Source organism: Ipomoea nil, unplaced genomic scaffold (assembly GCF_001879475.1).
Source record: "Ipomoea nil cultivar Tokyo-kokei standard unplaced genomic scaffold, Asagao_1.1 scaffold2073, whole genome shotgun sequence".
Classification (NCBI taxonomy): domain Eukaryota; kingdom Viridiplantae; phylum Streptophyta; class Magnoliopsida; order Solanales; family Convolvulaceae; genus Ipomoea; species Ipomoea nil.
Genome location: NW_017618501.1, coordinates 1 through 15442, shown reverse-complemented (window position 1 = coordinate 15442; position 15442 = coordinate 1). Strand labels below are relative to the sequence as shown.

The 15442-nt window shown below is 38.4% G+C and overlaps 1 protein-coding gene and 1 pseudogene across 1 annotated transcript; one reads left to right on the top strand and one right to left on the bottom strand.

The window, feature by feature from the left end:
* Positions 1-102: 102 nt before the first annotated feature.
* LOC109148386 lies at positions 103-612 on the bottom strand. Its single transcript, XM_019296200.1, has one exon. The coding sequence runs from the start codon at positions 610-612 to the stop codon at positions 103-105; it is 510 nt and encodes a 169-aa protein (XP_019151745.1).
* Positions 613-12213: 11601 nt separating this feature from the next.
* LOC109148385 lies at positions 12214-13763 on the top strand (annotated as a pseudogene).
* Positions 13764-15442: the final 1679 nt, after the last annotated feature.

The window sequence follows — 15442 nt, the reverse complement described above, 5'->3', positions numbered from 1 at the left end:
TAACTTTGGGTCGCCGGGCCACATCCGAACGCCTTTCCTTCGTCTCGGCCCGCGTCCTTTTCCCGCTGGTGGACCCGCCGACCTCGCGTTGTCGTTTATGCTTCATGGCCTGCTCCGTGTTGGCTCTCTTGTTGGCCATCTGGATAGCTTCCGCGTACGTTGCCGGGCGATTATCCTTAGGTCTCGGTACAGCTGGCCGGACCGCAAAGACTCGATGAAGAAAGTGAGTGCCGTTTGGTCCTCCACTTCCTCTATCGACTGGATCTCCTTTTGCCAGCGGGCTAAATAGGTTTTTAAGGACTCGCCCTCGTCCTGGTGGATGTCGCCTAAGTGCGTCAGGTCCTTCTGTGGCTTGATGTTGGCGGCGTAGTGGCTCATGAAGCGATCTGCCAGCTCCTCGAAACTGTGAATCGTCCCTGGGGGTTGCGCCACGAGCCACCTCTGCGCGGACCCCTTTAGCGTGGGTAAGAAGGCGCGGCACATGACCGGGTCCCGTACCCCTAAAACTTGCATCTTAGCTTGGTAGCTCAGTAGGTGTTCTCGCGGGTCGCCCGACCCGTCGAACGTGGCTTGCTCCGGGAACTTGAAGTCGCCCGGTATCTTGAAGGCCATGATCTCGGCCGAGAAGGGTAACGCGGTCAGCAGCGTTCGGCCAAGGGCCTTGGCTTTTCCTTCCACCTGTTCTTTTAGATTTCGTACTTCCTGGACTAAATTTGCCACCTCGACCCTCTCTTGGGCGCGGTTTCCTGTCGATTCCGTGCTCTCGCCGACCTCTGACTCGACAGGTTGATCATGGTCGTGGGCGGGCTGCTCTAAGCGGCGAGCCACCGTCCGGGCTTTCCTTGCACGGTTACGCTTACGCGCGCTCTGTCGACCGTGAGTTTCTAATGGGGCGCGAAGGGGTTCCCTTCGTCCCAGCCGTTCTCGCCGACCGTCGTTCCACACCCGGACACAACCGAGAATGAACGGACTGGGCCGGTTGACTCTCAGCCCGGCGGGCGGATTGTCGATTGTCTGGCCTCCGCGCGACGGTTGGGGGTCTCGTTGCGGTATCCGAGTAGCGGATTGCTCCCGTATTCCCGGCTCGCCTCGGCGAAAGCGCGTCCAATCGCTTGTAGCTGATCCGGGGTGAGCTGCACCGCGGCTGGTTGTGGATTTATCCGCGGAGTCGGCGGCGGGTCGCGTGTCGTTTTCCCGGCTTCGGGCGTTTCTTCGATTCAACTGATCTCTTAGGTCGGCTCCTAGCCGTTATCGTGTTGACTCAACTGTTCTTGGCTACCTGTCATGGTAAAGCCTTTCGATCTCTCGCAACTAGGGCTCTTCTCGAAGTTCTCTCAGACTCGCTTTGCTCAGAAGGCACGCGACTCTTTGTTTCGATCCCCACAGACGGCGCCAGTGATGGTTTTTGGTTTTCGGGCCCAAGGAGGTCCAACACAACCTTTCAGCTGGAGGATACACCTTTCACAAAAAGTCTAATTTCAATGAAATGCGATGCTAATAAAGCTTTGTATTCCCCCTCCGGGTTCTCGAATCTCCCCTCTTACAAGGGTGGAGGAGCCTTTTTATAGTGGCTCCTCCCTCACTGACTTAAAGGCCCATAATAGCCGACTTCAAGGCTGCTTTCAAGGTGCCGAGCCGTTGAGTGACGTTACGGGGTCTACCAACGGCTCTTTCTAGCTCGTAACCGGCGGACCGAGTCCGGCCTTTAATGCCTTAACGGCTCCTTGTCTTAACTTCTTCGGAGGCTCCCTCAACGGCTCTCTGCATTGAGTCTTTCCTTGGGCTGGGCCCGGACCGACTCCTCGTCTCCGGCCCATGCTCAGGTTGGGTCGTCCTTCATAGCCCTGGCCTGGGCCTTCCATTTGGGCCTGGGCCGACTCCTGGACTTGGCCCACACACTCTCCAGGCCTGCCTCGTGTCAGCCCATTCTTCTCTCTGGTCTTTCCTCTTTGGGCCCTCTTTTCTTGGGCCGGGGTTCTCACCCCATCAGGATTAATTAAGTAATTAATCCTAATTCAATTTGTAATTTAATTCCTTAAATTCTGAAAATTCAATAGTCGGGGACTAGTAATTGACTAGTCAACCGAAAGTCAAGGTTGTACATTAAGCTTTGTGAGTAGTTCCCTTGTTCCCTTACACCTCTTCATTTTAGTAAGGGTATTCATGACATTTCACCTCTTGTTAGTAATGCAAGCTAACCTAGTAGACACTCCTCATTCTTTCTCCTTACACTTTCCAAACTTGAGCTCTCCCTTCTCTCTAAAACTTAGATAGTTTTTCTTCCAAGCCAAGTTGGAGCTTTGTCAAATCTTCAAAGGTTGTCTCCAAGATTCTACCTTTCATACATTTGGGCATTTAGGAGGGTAAGATCTATGTTCATCTTGTTTTTTAGTATTTTCTAAGGTGTTTTTCTTAATATAGAATCTTTATGATCTTTTGGTGGGTTCTTGAAGTGGGTTTGGAAGGTGAGACTTATTAGGAGCTTGGTGAAGTGTTAAGTGAAGGTTTTTGTCTACAAGAGGTAACCCATGCTCTACAAAATCTATTTTGCTTACCTATATGATGATTTCTTGGATTCTACATGTGATCTTGCTATGAAATGTGAGTGTTTATGCATTCTTGTGAAAATGCATATCTAGAGCTTGTTATTAGGGTTCATGTATGCCATTTCTTGGATATTCCTTTGATTCAAGTCATTTTGTTGTATTTGGAGAGATTTGGCATGTTTTGGACTTGAATTTGAGCTTGGTGTTGAAAATCCCCGAAGGGATTATTTTGGTGTACAGGTACGTACCCGCGGGCGGAACAGCGGGTAGGCGTCCACCCGCCGCCCACCGGGGGTACATGTGGTCGTGGGTGTGTACCCGCGGGCGAACCACGAGTGGGGGTCTACCCGTGGGTCCACCCACGGGGAACATGTTAGTGTTGTTGGGGGATTTGTTCCTCGGTATTTGGTCTTTTGACTTCCCGATGTTCTTTTGTGGAACTATTTGAGTGTCTTCTTCATGTTTCGTATGTCTAGAACTATATGGTCGGATTCCATGTAGGTTTTGGTGTCTTGAATCGTGCTAAGTGTTCAACATTGTGATTCGTTGAACCGTGATGAGTCTTGTGTGTTCTTCGGAACTACATTTGGTTTACCCGTTTGATAAGCATGCTAGTTCGGTGTTTAAATGCTAGCATGTGTGTTGTTTGTACCTTCTTGCAGGGGTCCTGGAGGTAAAGGTTGAAACTAGACATAAGGTTGGGGGTAGCCATAAGTTTGGAACCGGGCATAAGGAAGGCATATCAATTCGTGATGGGTGATGTCACGAAGGCTTGTGTAGCTGTTGTTGTGAGTTCTCTTCTTGTGACGTGTGTAGTCACAAAGGCATGTGTTGCCTAGGCATGTGTTGCCATCTGTTGTGTCCTTATTCTCTTGAGTTATGCATGTCGGGTGTTAATCTACTGTGTGATGGTAGATTATGCCTTGAGCCGTTTTTGTGAGTCGTTATTACATCTTGTGTCTTGGGATGTGTTCCCGTATTGTTGTTTGTGAGTGCTTAGAGTCTTGTGTTGACTTCTGCTCTTGGTTTTGAACTTATATATACATATTCCGTTTCGCAAATGATTTTATATATATATCTTATCTATGTATGATATTTCACATGTATTGGTGGGTTACCAGCATTATTCGCTGACCGGCGTCGTCCCATCTTTTATGTGTTTCTTTCAGGTGATGTATAGATGAGCGCGGCCTAGAACCTACTAGTGTAGCTCCCATGTTTTGTTGTTATGGCCTGTGTGTCAAGGATAGACTTTAGTACTTTGGACATATATGGATTTTAGATTGTGATTTATGCAGATGTTAGCCTGTGCGTTCACCTCTGGGTGAGCGTGGCATAGCACCCCTTTCGTTTCCAGTTTATATAATCTTTTTCAGTCTTCCGCTGTGTTTGATGTTTTGTTTAGATATCTGCATGTATAAGGCTTTAATTAGAATGAAAATTAGGGGGTGTTACAAATAATGTCCAAGTGAGAGTATTATAAATAATAGAATTAAGTGGATATTATTATTGTATTTTATAACAATCGCAACGGTCGCATTATTACCATTAAGTATACCAATTACACTTGTACATTATATATATGATGTAACCATTTGTATTGATAGAGGTTGATTAATAAAAATGCTAATTGTCTACTTTCCCTCTTTTACTCTTCTCATTACATTTATCCTGCAAAAGCAATTCACCAGTTAAGAGCTAACAGGCCAACGAGCATAACCTTTTACAAAATATATAATTGTATTGTGCTAGACTTATAATGATCGGACATATGTTCTAGGTTGATGTAATATGTTTGTATGTCAAATTATTCTGTGGACTCGAGTCCAAATGTTCACAATTTACATACTACATCTTTACAATTTTATCCTTTAAAAATTCACAATTTGTATACTACGAACACACAATGTTAACATATATGTAATTGATTACCTTGTTTTGTAATCACAAGTTCCTTTCAAATATCTAGTCAGACAATATTAACATATTAGGATTTAATGACCCTGTATTGTATTCACAAATTTCTTGCGTTTTGACTTTAAAACACAATTTATATTCTAAGTTGTAATAAGAGTTGCCAAATACTCGGTATGGTGAATAATGTTGTTTTAGAATTATCAAGTGTGATCCCTACTTGTGGGCGTCGTCCCAATCTTATGTATATTTCACACAGCTTAATAAATTGTTCTACGAGATATGATGATGAAGTGTGAATGAAAGTAATAACATTCATTTATGTTTATTTTTCCGGTTATATATCTACTATACTAATAAGAGCCCAAGAGAGTTAGGCCTATAATGGATAGAAAAAATGGCGGTCAAATCTTTTAATCAAATGAATGGCTCAGATTGATCAGATTTTAATTTTTCGTTAAGATTTCCTAATTTATCCTTAATGAATATGATTATCCGTTAACTTTTCCGTTAAATATTATCTTTTCCGTTAATTTTTGTTAGTTCACCGTTAACTTACTCATTGATTCCAATAAGATAGGTCTTAGGTTCGAACCACATCCCAATCAAAGTTGGCATAAATAATAATTTAGTAGCTACAACAAAAAATAATACATATGCATTTCTTTAATTTAGAGTAATGTGTCTACAATTTCTTTATTCAAAAAAATTATTCATTATCAATAAATTAAATGAGAGAAATAATTTTCAAAAAATAAGAGAAATAATTTCATTAGTTATATTGTCTTTATTTTCTCTACCATACAAATTCTTTACATTCAAATTCATCAATTGATTATATTCGCTGCATTATCTCTACAATGTCTTTATTAAAAAAATTATTCATTATCAATAAATTAATTAAGAGAAATAATTTTATTAGTTATATTGTCTTTATATTTCTCCAATGTAAAAATTCTTTACATTCAAATTCATCAATTGATTATATTCACTACATTGTCTATTATCTTTATTGTGCACTATTTTTTAATTAAATATCAAAGTTATAATACAAATAATGCTATATATTTATTTACCAAGTATTTTATTAATACCATGAAAAAATTAAAAATATATATATAATTAATAAAGCCAATCATATTAACTACTTGAAAGATTTGTTGACAAAGAGAGTAGTCAAATCACACAACAAATTAAAGTGAGAACTATCTCGCAATGTCCTTGTTTGACAATCAGCAGTTAGTGGTTAGCGTTAGCGGATTATATTAGCGGATTTGACCAGCGAATTATATCAACGATTGGTAAACAGATATTTGAAAAAATTAGCTGTTTAGATTAACATGTAAAATGACCTAAGGGTATACATATATTTAATAATAATAATAATAATAATAATAATAATAATAATAATAATAATAATAATAATAATAATAATAATAATAATAATAATAATAATAATAATATTGTTTTGAAAAATAAAAAAATAAAAATATAATTAAGTCAATCATATTAACTACTTAGGGGATTTATTGACAAAAATAGTATTCTAATCACACAACAAATTGAAGTGGGAAACTATCTCGCAATGTCTTGTTTGGCAATCAACAGTTAGCTCTTCAATATTAGTATATATTTAATATTTTATGCCCTAATTTTTATTTGCTCTCCCTTATATGTCACGTATTTGATTTCAACCATACCTATACAATTATTTTATTGAAAATTATTATCAATTTTGACTATATTCTTACATTTGTAAACTTAGAATTACCTATTTAAATACGCAAATTCAACATTCAATTATCTATGCATGAACAATTCTAATATAATCTTGCCTTTATATACTTTAAAGTACTTATTTAAAAAACATTGGGCATTATCCAATCGCGCAATGCGCGTAAAAAAATAGTATATATATATATATATATATATATATATATATATATATATATATATATAATATATATAAAAGTGAATTCCATTTTTGGTCCTACCGTTATAGAGGCGTTTCCAATTTTAGTCCATCTTAATTTTTTTTTGCCACTTTATAACCACTATTATTGAATGTGTTCCACTTTTAGTCCCACCGTTATTATTTCCATCAAGAGGTCGTGTAATCTAGGGGTATTTTGACCTTTCTTCTCATACAAGACTATGTTTGACTAAATAAATGAGAACATTAAACCTAAAACCTAAGAAACCTCGCCGGCCTATATTGGAACGAACGAAACGATGTAGCTTTGGCTTCCCATTCTCGTTGTTCGAAGAGCCATCTTCGAATATCGGAGGAGGACGAAGCGCCTAGATTAAAAGGAGAAGAGACAAACATAAAAAGACCAAAATACCCTTTGATTATACGACCTCTTGACGGAAATATTAACGATGGACTAAAAGTGGAACACATTCAATAACAGTGGTTGTAAAGAGGCAAAAAAAATTAAAGTATACTGAAATTGGAAACGCCCTATAACAGTAGGACTAAAAATGGAATTCACACTCTATATATATATATATATATATAATATATATTATATATATATATAATATATATATATATATATATATATATATGATCTGGTTCTTAAGAGAACAGAGCTTCCCGCGGTCAGTGCGGTTTACACCATTAGGTACGCATAAATGCACCACATAGTGTTCGAAAATACATCATTATGATGGTGGTGCATTTTTTTGGTGTGTGTGCATTTTGTGACATTTCGTTCTGGTGGATTTTCGAACACTGTATGGTGTATTTATGCATACCTAATGGTAAACCGCACCGACCGCACAGGAAGCATGGTTCTCATTTTAACGAATATATATATATATAAGAACGCTCATATGTGGTCATGTCATTAGGTGTGGCGGTATGGTCGTATCTGTGTGGTTGAATCAGTTTAATTTAATGACATTGCTAATTCTGAGGATTTGAGGATTTTCACGTGTGGGGGTGTTATGGTAATTACAGTGGCCATTTATAGTGGCCGGGTTCCAGAATACACCAACAGTGTTGATAACATGCACCAATAGTGTAATAAAACACATCATAGTAAAACACACCAATAGTGTATTCCTGAACAATGTATGGTGTATTTATTCATATCTCATGGCGCGTTTTTGGTGATGCGTACCTAATTTGTGTATGTTTTTTGTTGTGCATTTCATAACATGGCATTGGTGCGGCTGCACTGGCCACACGGGAAGGCGTTTGCCGCACCAGAACTTGGCACCAATGGGAATCTACAAATACACCAGAGTAAGGCTAATAATGCACCAATTACACAAATAAAACACACAACAATGTGATTTTCCCTATTCCGATGCCTGTGAGAGTTTACCCTTACAGTTGCTGGTAGGAGAATGTGCGCGAAAATACTGGAAGAATCTTGATTAATGTGATTCATTGGATTTACCTAATCTAATGGCCTGTAATTGACCATATGACCACACCTAACAACATGGCACATTCAGGTGATCAGAACGGGTGCGCATGAGAGGAATGAGAACTAATCACAGGTGCCCATCTGTCCAAATCTAACGATGTAATTTTAAAAAAATACAATGGTATTTTTTTTTAATAATGTAATTTACTTTTTAACATTGGTGCACCTAGTGATAAATTCTTAATATTGTTGCTTGGTGTATATTTTTTTTGGTGTAAACCACAATGTGGTCCAGGTTTTTCTCTGTCGGTCCACCCGGTTCGCTCTGAGAGGCACAGGAGCTGGCCCAAAAGAAATCATCACTTGTGGGAATCAAACCCAAGGCTATCCCAAATCTCACTGTCACAAAGAGAGCTCATTTGACACTTGAGCTACTTTATTGGATTTGCATGATGTATATTATATTGTTGCACTTATAAATTATAATACATTTTACTTTGCACTTAGGTGCATGTACTCTATAAAACTGTTACTAATTCAATTAGCCAAACATTGTGGTGGAGTTTTTTGCACTTTTAGTCCCACGACTATAGTGGCACTGACAGAATTGATCCACGACTTTTGAACCTTGCAATTTTAGTCCACGACTATTGATTTTTTTTGCAAAAATGGTCCTTCCGGCCACTTTTCCGTCAAAATTTCACCGGAAAAAAAAAATTCTCTATTTTTAGTCGGGTTAAAATTGACATTTTACTTATCTCAAAAAATTAAAAGAAAAAAATTGATATTTGACTACATACAATATTACTGGGCTACATACTACTACCCCAGGCGGTGGAGTTCCTGGAGCAGTCCAATGCTGCTGCCGGATAACCCAACTAGCCCGGGAAACGCCATGGCCGCTCTCCGCCGCTTACTGACAGCCCTGCCTGCTCCAGGAACTCCGCCGCCTGGGGCAGTAGTATGTAGCCCAGTAATATTGTATGTAGTCAAATATCAATTTTTTTCTTTTAATTTTTTGAGATAAGTAAAATGTCAATTTTAACCCGGCTAAAAATGGAGAATTTTTTTTTTCTGGTAAAATTTTGACGGAAAAGTGGCCGGAAGGACCATTTTTGCAAAAAAAATCAATAGTCGTGGACTAAAATTGCAAGGTTCAAAAGTCGTGGATCAATTCTGCCAGTGCCACTATAGTCGTGGGACTAAAAGTGCAAAAAACTCCCTTGTGGTGGTCTCTGTTACAATATAGTGTATGTTCATAATTAATTTCTCAAACTATGAAGCACAGAAATTTAATAATGACTCTACTAAAACTCAAACACATAACCTCCCATATGAGAGATCCATTTAGTACCATTAGGCCATAAGTTCATTGATCTATTTTGGATGCGAAATTGTTGTTGATTAAAGTATTCAATTTGTTTTTTTTTTTTTGTTTTTTTTTTTTGTTTTTTGTTTTTTGTTGTTTTTGAAATAATATAATATGGCGGGGCCGGACTGTGCCGACACAATCCGTTACCCCGAAAGTTAAGTCTGTGGCCATTAAACCAAAGGGTTAACACCTCTAGGCCCTAGCCGTTTCTGACGTTGTGTATTTTAAAATGTGAAGCACGTTTCTCACTAGCTTTCTGCACGTGACGCTGCACATATGCAAATGCAATTTTAGTACGTTTAAGGTGACCCACAACCTCTTCCTATGAAAGCTACAAATCTTTAGGCGAATCACCTGGGCATGACACGGTTCCGGTTAGAACTAACCGGATTTTTTTTTTTTTTTTTAAATAAATTATATGTTAATGTTGTTTGTTGCACGTGGCAAAAGTGGCCAGTAGGCCACTGGCCTAGTGGCTTATTGGCCATTTTATTTTATTTTATTTTATTTTTATTTTAAATTCAAGGTTCTTAATCAGAATCGGCGATTTCAGTTTCAAATTTTCTATAATCAGAATTGAAACCTTAGAATTCTAATTCGATTAGCACAATATCGATTATGGTTCGAATATCCGATTCGAACCGAACCGTGGTCATCTCTACAATCACCGGAATGTGAAGGATGATCGATCTCGATTGGTTGCCGCTTTTTGAACATGAATGAATGTGTCGGCCGCCGTGAAAGAGTGACATTTGTTACATTACTTGTCGTGATTTAATTTCATTTAAATTATAAAATTTACCGGCTCCAATTAGGAGTAAAACTTGTCAAACTTATAATTATCAAGTCAACAAAGTAACAAACTTTTAGTTGGGGTTGTTGTGATCCAAGTATTAGCTCATTTGACCTTGTGATAGTAATTAGGTGGTTATATTATAAAGTGTGGTTGGTAAAATAAATTGTTTACGCTTAACTCATTAGACATTAATAATAAGAATAATAATAATAATTAAAAATGACACAAAAATAAATAATAATAATAATAATAATAATAATAATAATAATAATAATAATAATAATAATAATTAAAAGACACAAAAATAAATAATACTCAAAATAATAAAAAAAAAATACAAAAATCAAACAAACCAACAATGGGGAGCCACTGTCCTTTGTGATATGGGATCATCACATCGAAAATTCAAATAGAGGAGTTCAACATCCCTCTTCCTTAGATAATTGCCCATCTGATGTTCCTATATTGGATGGGCAATAAAAGCGGACTTGAGATTCTTAAGAATTTAGTTATTTTTTAATGGTTTTCAAAAAGGCCAATCCTGCAAACTCTGCTCAAAGCAACCTTCAGGACTTCAGCATTTTGATTTGACTTTGCCATCCCTCTAGCTCGAATTATATTGAGTATTTTTGACATGTAAATAATATTTGAGTATGGACTCCGAGTCCATCAGACATTGCAAGGAGGGAGTAATTGGATGCTAGCTACTATATTTGTAGGAATTTTTAGCATAAAATGCATTTAAGTGGCATCACAAATATATGCAGGATTCACTTTCGATTTGGGTCGGGTCAAATTAAAGTGGATTCGAGTTCTTCGTAACAAGATCCATTTGAGTTAGAAAATGAAGGTGGAAAAGATTTGTATGTAAAAGTATTGTTGCACCTTGGTTTGAGAGAATTGGTTTGAACCACTATATATAAGAGTCTTTTAGGGACATGTTGAATTGTATAACATAGAGGTTTTCTCTTGTACCTAAGGAAAGAGGTGCAAATCAAATCCTAAAATGATGAGGGTGAAAAGGTTCCATTCTTCTTTTTTCGTTTTTATTTATTATGGTCCCAAGTCTTTAGTTGGAGAGGGGACACTTATGACCATTTGTTTATGAATTTGTGGCCACCTTCAAGTCATCTACCTCATGATCATTGAGTTCTTATGTGATTGCACACACTGTGGAAGAACTTTCTTGTGTTGGGTTAAAACCTCAAGTAAACCCTTTCTCTTTTTATTTATTATGGTCCCGGGGGATTGACAATTATGGACCATTTATTTATGAATTTGTGGTTTCAAATGTGACTACAAAGTGAGGGACAACTCCAAGCCATCTATCTCATTAACCATTTTCAACGAACAGTACAACATTTCAGTCGGTGAGCATGGAGTTCTTTATGGGATTGCACACCGTGGAAGAACAAGAGATTCGGCATATACAATCATATGTGGTCTGTGGTGTATGGATTCTCAACCAATAATATTTTGAGTGGATAGCAAATTGCATTACAAAACAATATTGAAGCCCACTGCATTATCTCAACCACAAATATAACTATAATTGAGATTAAAAGTATAAAACAATTATAACATTTCACATGTTTAAATTGTTGACAATATGCATGTTGTCAGATCAGGTACAAATAAACATTCGCATGCTAAATTTAGGGTGTGTTCCATTCACTCGGTTCCAAGGCTACAACGATCATTTTTATGCCCATTCCTATCAGGAAATTAATAGATAATACTCGTGTTTTTTTTTTTTTAGTGACTCTAGTACAATACAATATCTGTTCATAATTATATTTTCTCAACCTATTGAAGTACAAAAGAACTAATATTGTCTTCAGTGAAACTCAATCCCATAACTACCCTTATAAGGGTGCAACTTGTTAACATTTGACTGGTCCTTGGCCCTCCTTTTTTCGTTTGTCTAAAAAAGGACAAAAGTAATGTCCGCTCAGGTGCATGGCATCCATGCTTTCCAACAACTATAAATAGGGCAAACACTGCTTCCCCAATTACCAAGCTCACTACTCACTACTTCTGTTACTAGTTCCTATATAGACCCAAAAAAAAAAAAAAAAAAAAAAAAAAAAAAAAAAAAAAAAAGGAAATGGCACCCATCTTTGATTTTATGCGCTACCTTAGATTTTCTTCCATTATCTTTCTTCCACTGGCATTATTTACTGTAATGCTTAGTGTCACAATCCAATGGCTAATTTACAAAACAAAGAAGTGGTACGGGTCGTCCTCGTCGTCACTGTCAATTCCCCGGGGCCGAAACCCTGGCCTCTTGTGGGATCTATCCCGGAGATTCTCCGGAACAAGCCTGCTTTCCGGTGGATACACGGCGTGATGGATGAAATGAAGACTGAAATCGCATGCATCCGTCTCGGAGGCACCTACGTGATTCCCGTCACGTCCCGGAGCTGGCTCGCGAGTTCTTGAAGAAGCAAGACTCCATTTTCTCGTCAAGACCCGTTGCATGTCTGCGGGTCTAATCAGCAACGGATACTTGAGCTCGCTGTTTCTCCCCTACGGCGAGGAGTGGACGAAAAAGCGAAGAATTCTCACCTCCCACGTGCTTTCTCCGGCCACACAGCACTGGCTTGTAAATAAAAGGGTGGAAGAAGCCGATCATCTCCTTCGTTTCATCTACAACCAGTGCAAGATCTCGGAGGCCAGCGCCATGGAGCGGTTGTTGATGTCCGACAAGCCACACGACACTACTGCGGAAATGTGACTAAGAAGATGTTGTTCAACAAGAGGTACTTTGGCAGTGGGCGGCAGATGGAGGACCCGGTGCCGTAGATGAAGAGCTGCTTAAGGCCGTCTTCACAATTCTTCGCTATCTTTATGGATTGGGTGTGGCCGACTACATTCGTGGCTGAGTATATTTGATCTCGACGGCCATAAAAGCATCATCACCAAAGCTCTGGCGGTCACGAGAAAACACCTTGATACCCAAGTGGACGAGAGGATACAAATGTGGAAAGATGGGACTAAAACTGTGGAAGAAGACATCGTTGATGTTCTTGTTAAGCTCAAGGATAATGATGGAAGACCAATGTTGAGTGATAAAGAGATCAAAACACAAGTTCTGGAAATAATGATAGCAGCTTTGGACAATCCATCGAATGCTGTGGAATGGGCACTGGCAGAGATGATAAACCAACCAAAACTACTGGAAAAAGCAGTGGAAGAGGTAGACAACGTGGTGGGAGGGAGAGGCTTGTTCAAGAATCCGATTTACCTAACCTAAACTATATAAAAGCCTGTGTTAAAGAAGGGTTCAGGCTCCACCCAATCGCACCCTTCACCCCTCCTCATTTGTCCACAAAGGATACAGTTGTGGGTGGTTACTTCATTCCCAAAGGCAGCCAAGTGATCATCAGCCGCACTGGACTAGGCCGGAATAAAAGAGCCTGGGAGGATCCCCTCAAATTTAAGCCGGAGCGCCACCTCAACGGTGAGGATGTGGTCTTAACTGATTCTGAGTTGAAGATGATGTCGTTTAGTGCCGGGAGACGAGGATGCCCAGGAGTGAAGCTAGGTTCTTTGATGTCTGTCATGCTAATGGCTAGGCTTATTCAAGGCTTCACTTGGAGGGTTCCAGCTGACCTGCCATGCATAGACTTAACCGAGTCCAAACATGACCTCTTTCTTGAAAATCCACTCTTTGCACTTGCAAAACCAAGATTGCCTAGCAATCTTTACATGTAGTCCATTATTCAGGTCGGAGCCACTATGGGACAGTGGAAGCAGCCCCTCCCCGCCCCACCCGCCCCACCCCGCCCCACCTCACCCCTTCCCTTTATATATATATGTTTATTAGTTTGAGTAGCTTAGTTGGTTGAAAATTTTAAAATTATATATATATATATATGTTTGATGTGGATCAAATTCAAATTCATTCATAAAGACCATGAACCATTTTTCCACGTTGCGCACCATCTCCATTTCGCACGTCCTTTGACTTCGGGACGTCCAAAGTTGCATGCCGCATTTCTTGCTTCATTCTATGTATAAATAGCAAGCTTATCTTTGCTTTCAACATACATCAATTCAATATTGAATTCTTCTTTCCTTCCTTTGCATTCTCTCACATACATAGATATATATATTTTTCTTGTAATTCTCTATTGAGAGTTTAATATATATATTTTATATTTTCCCAATTCATCAATTTATTATTTTGTCATTTATATATTTACCCTATTTCTATTATCTAACTTCTATAATTCTCAATTTTTGATTCTTTGCTTCCGCATTATTCCGCTATATTCCTAAAAATATATATATATATATATATATATATATATATATATATATATTATACACACTAGAGATCAAATACGAAGGAGGTTTTCAGGTAAAAAACGTGATGAAATCTCAGTCATTGATCTAGTCAAAATCAACAGCTTAGAATGAAGATTTTTATTTTTTATTTTTTAATATAAATGGGGTAGCATTATAGTAATTTTGCATAAGTTCAAAACTTAAAGTGCGTAAGTTTAAATTTTAAGGTGCGTAAATTTATAGCTTAATGTGCATAAGTTTATAGTTTTAGGTGCTTAAGTTTAAAGCTTAACAACTTAAGGTACGTAAGTTTATAGCTTAAGGTGCGTATATTTAAAGTTTAAGGTGTGTCACTTTCTAATTTAAGGTATGTAAGTTTATAGCTTGAGGTGCGTATGTTTATAACTTAAGGTACGTATGTTTAAAGCTTAAGGTGCATTATTTTTCGACTTAAGGTGCGTAAGTTTATAATTTTAGGTGCCTAAGTTTAAAGCTTAAGGTGCTTAAGTTTAAACTTTAAGATGCATATGTTTATAACTTAAGATGTGTATGTTTAAAGATGGTGTCTCACTTTCTAGTTTTAAGGTGTATCAATTAATTAACTCTTAAGGTGCGTATGTTTAAAGCTTAAGGTGCATAAGTTCGAAGCTTAAGATGCATCAATTCGAGACACTTGATCATTCGCATCCATGTTGCCAGGAAATGCTTTAATTTAAAAAAAAAAAAAAAATTCCTTCATTTAAACCATTGATGTGGATTTTTTTTTATTTTTTTATTTTTGGTGGGAAAAGAGAGGCTAAGCCTCAAAACTATCTAACTATGCGGGTGTACGCACCCCAGCATCTCGATCAAGCAGGACCGCCAAGCCTTTCGAAGCATCACTGAAGATCCAAGTGCCCCAGTCTTAGTTTTGACGACCCAGATTCGCTAAGAAGTTGGCACAAACTTCTCGTCCCTAAAGATATGGGAGAAGGATATCCTATCAAAATTTGCCGCCATGGAATAGCAGTCCTCCAACAAGGGACAGTATAACTTATCACCCTCCTTGCCTCCTCTCATAAGGTTAATAACCGTTGATGTAGATTAAATCAACAACTTATATTTAGCTTACTCCGTTTTTCACCTGGGAGACCCTTCGCGC

Bases quoted from the DNA above. Each gene is read 5' to 3' on its own strand.
- LOC109148386 (XM_019296200.1), bottom strand. From the start codon at position 612: ATGGCCTTCAAGATACCGGGCGACTTCAAGTTCCCGGAGCAAGCCACG.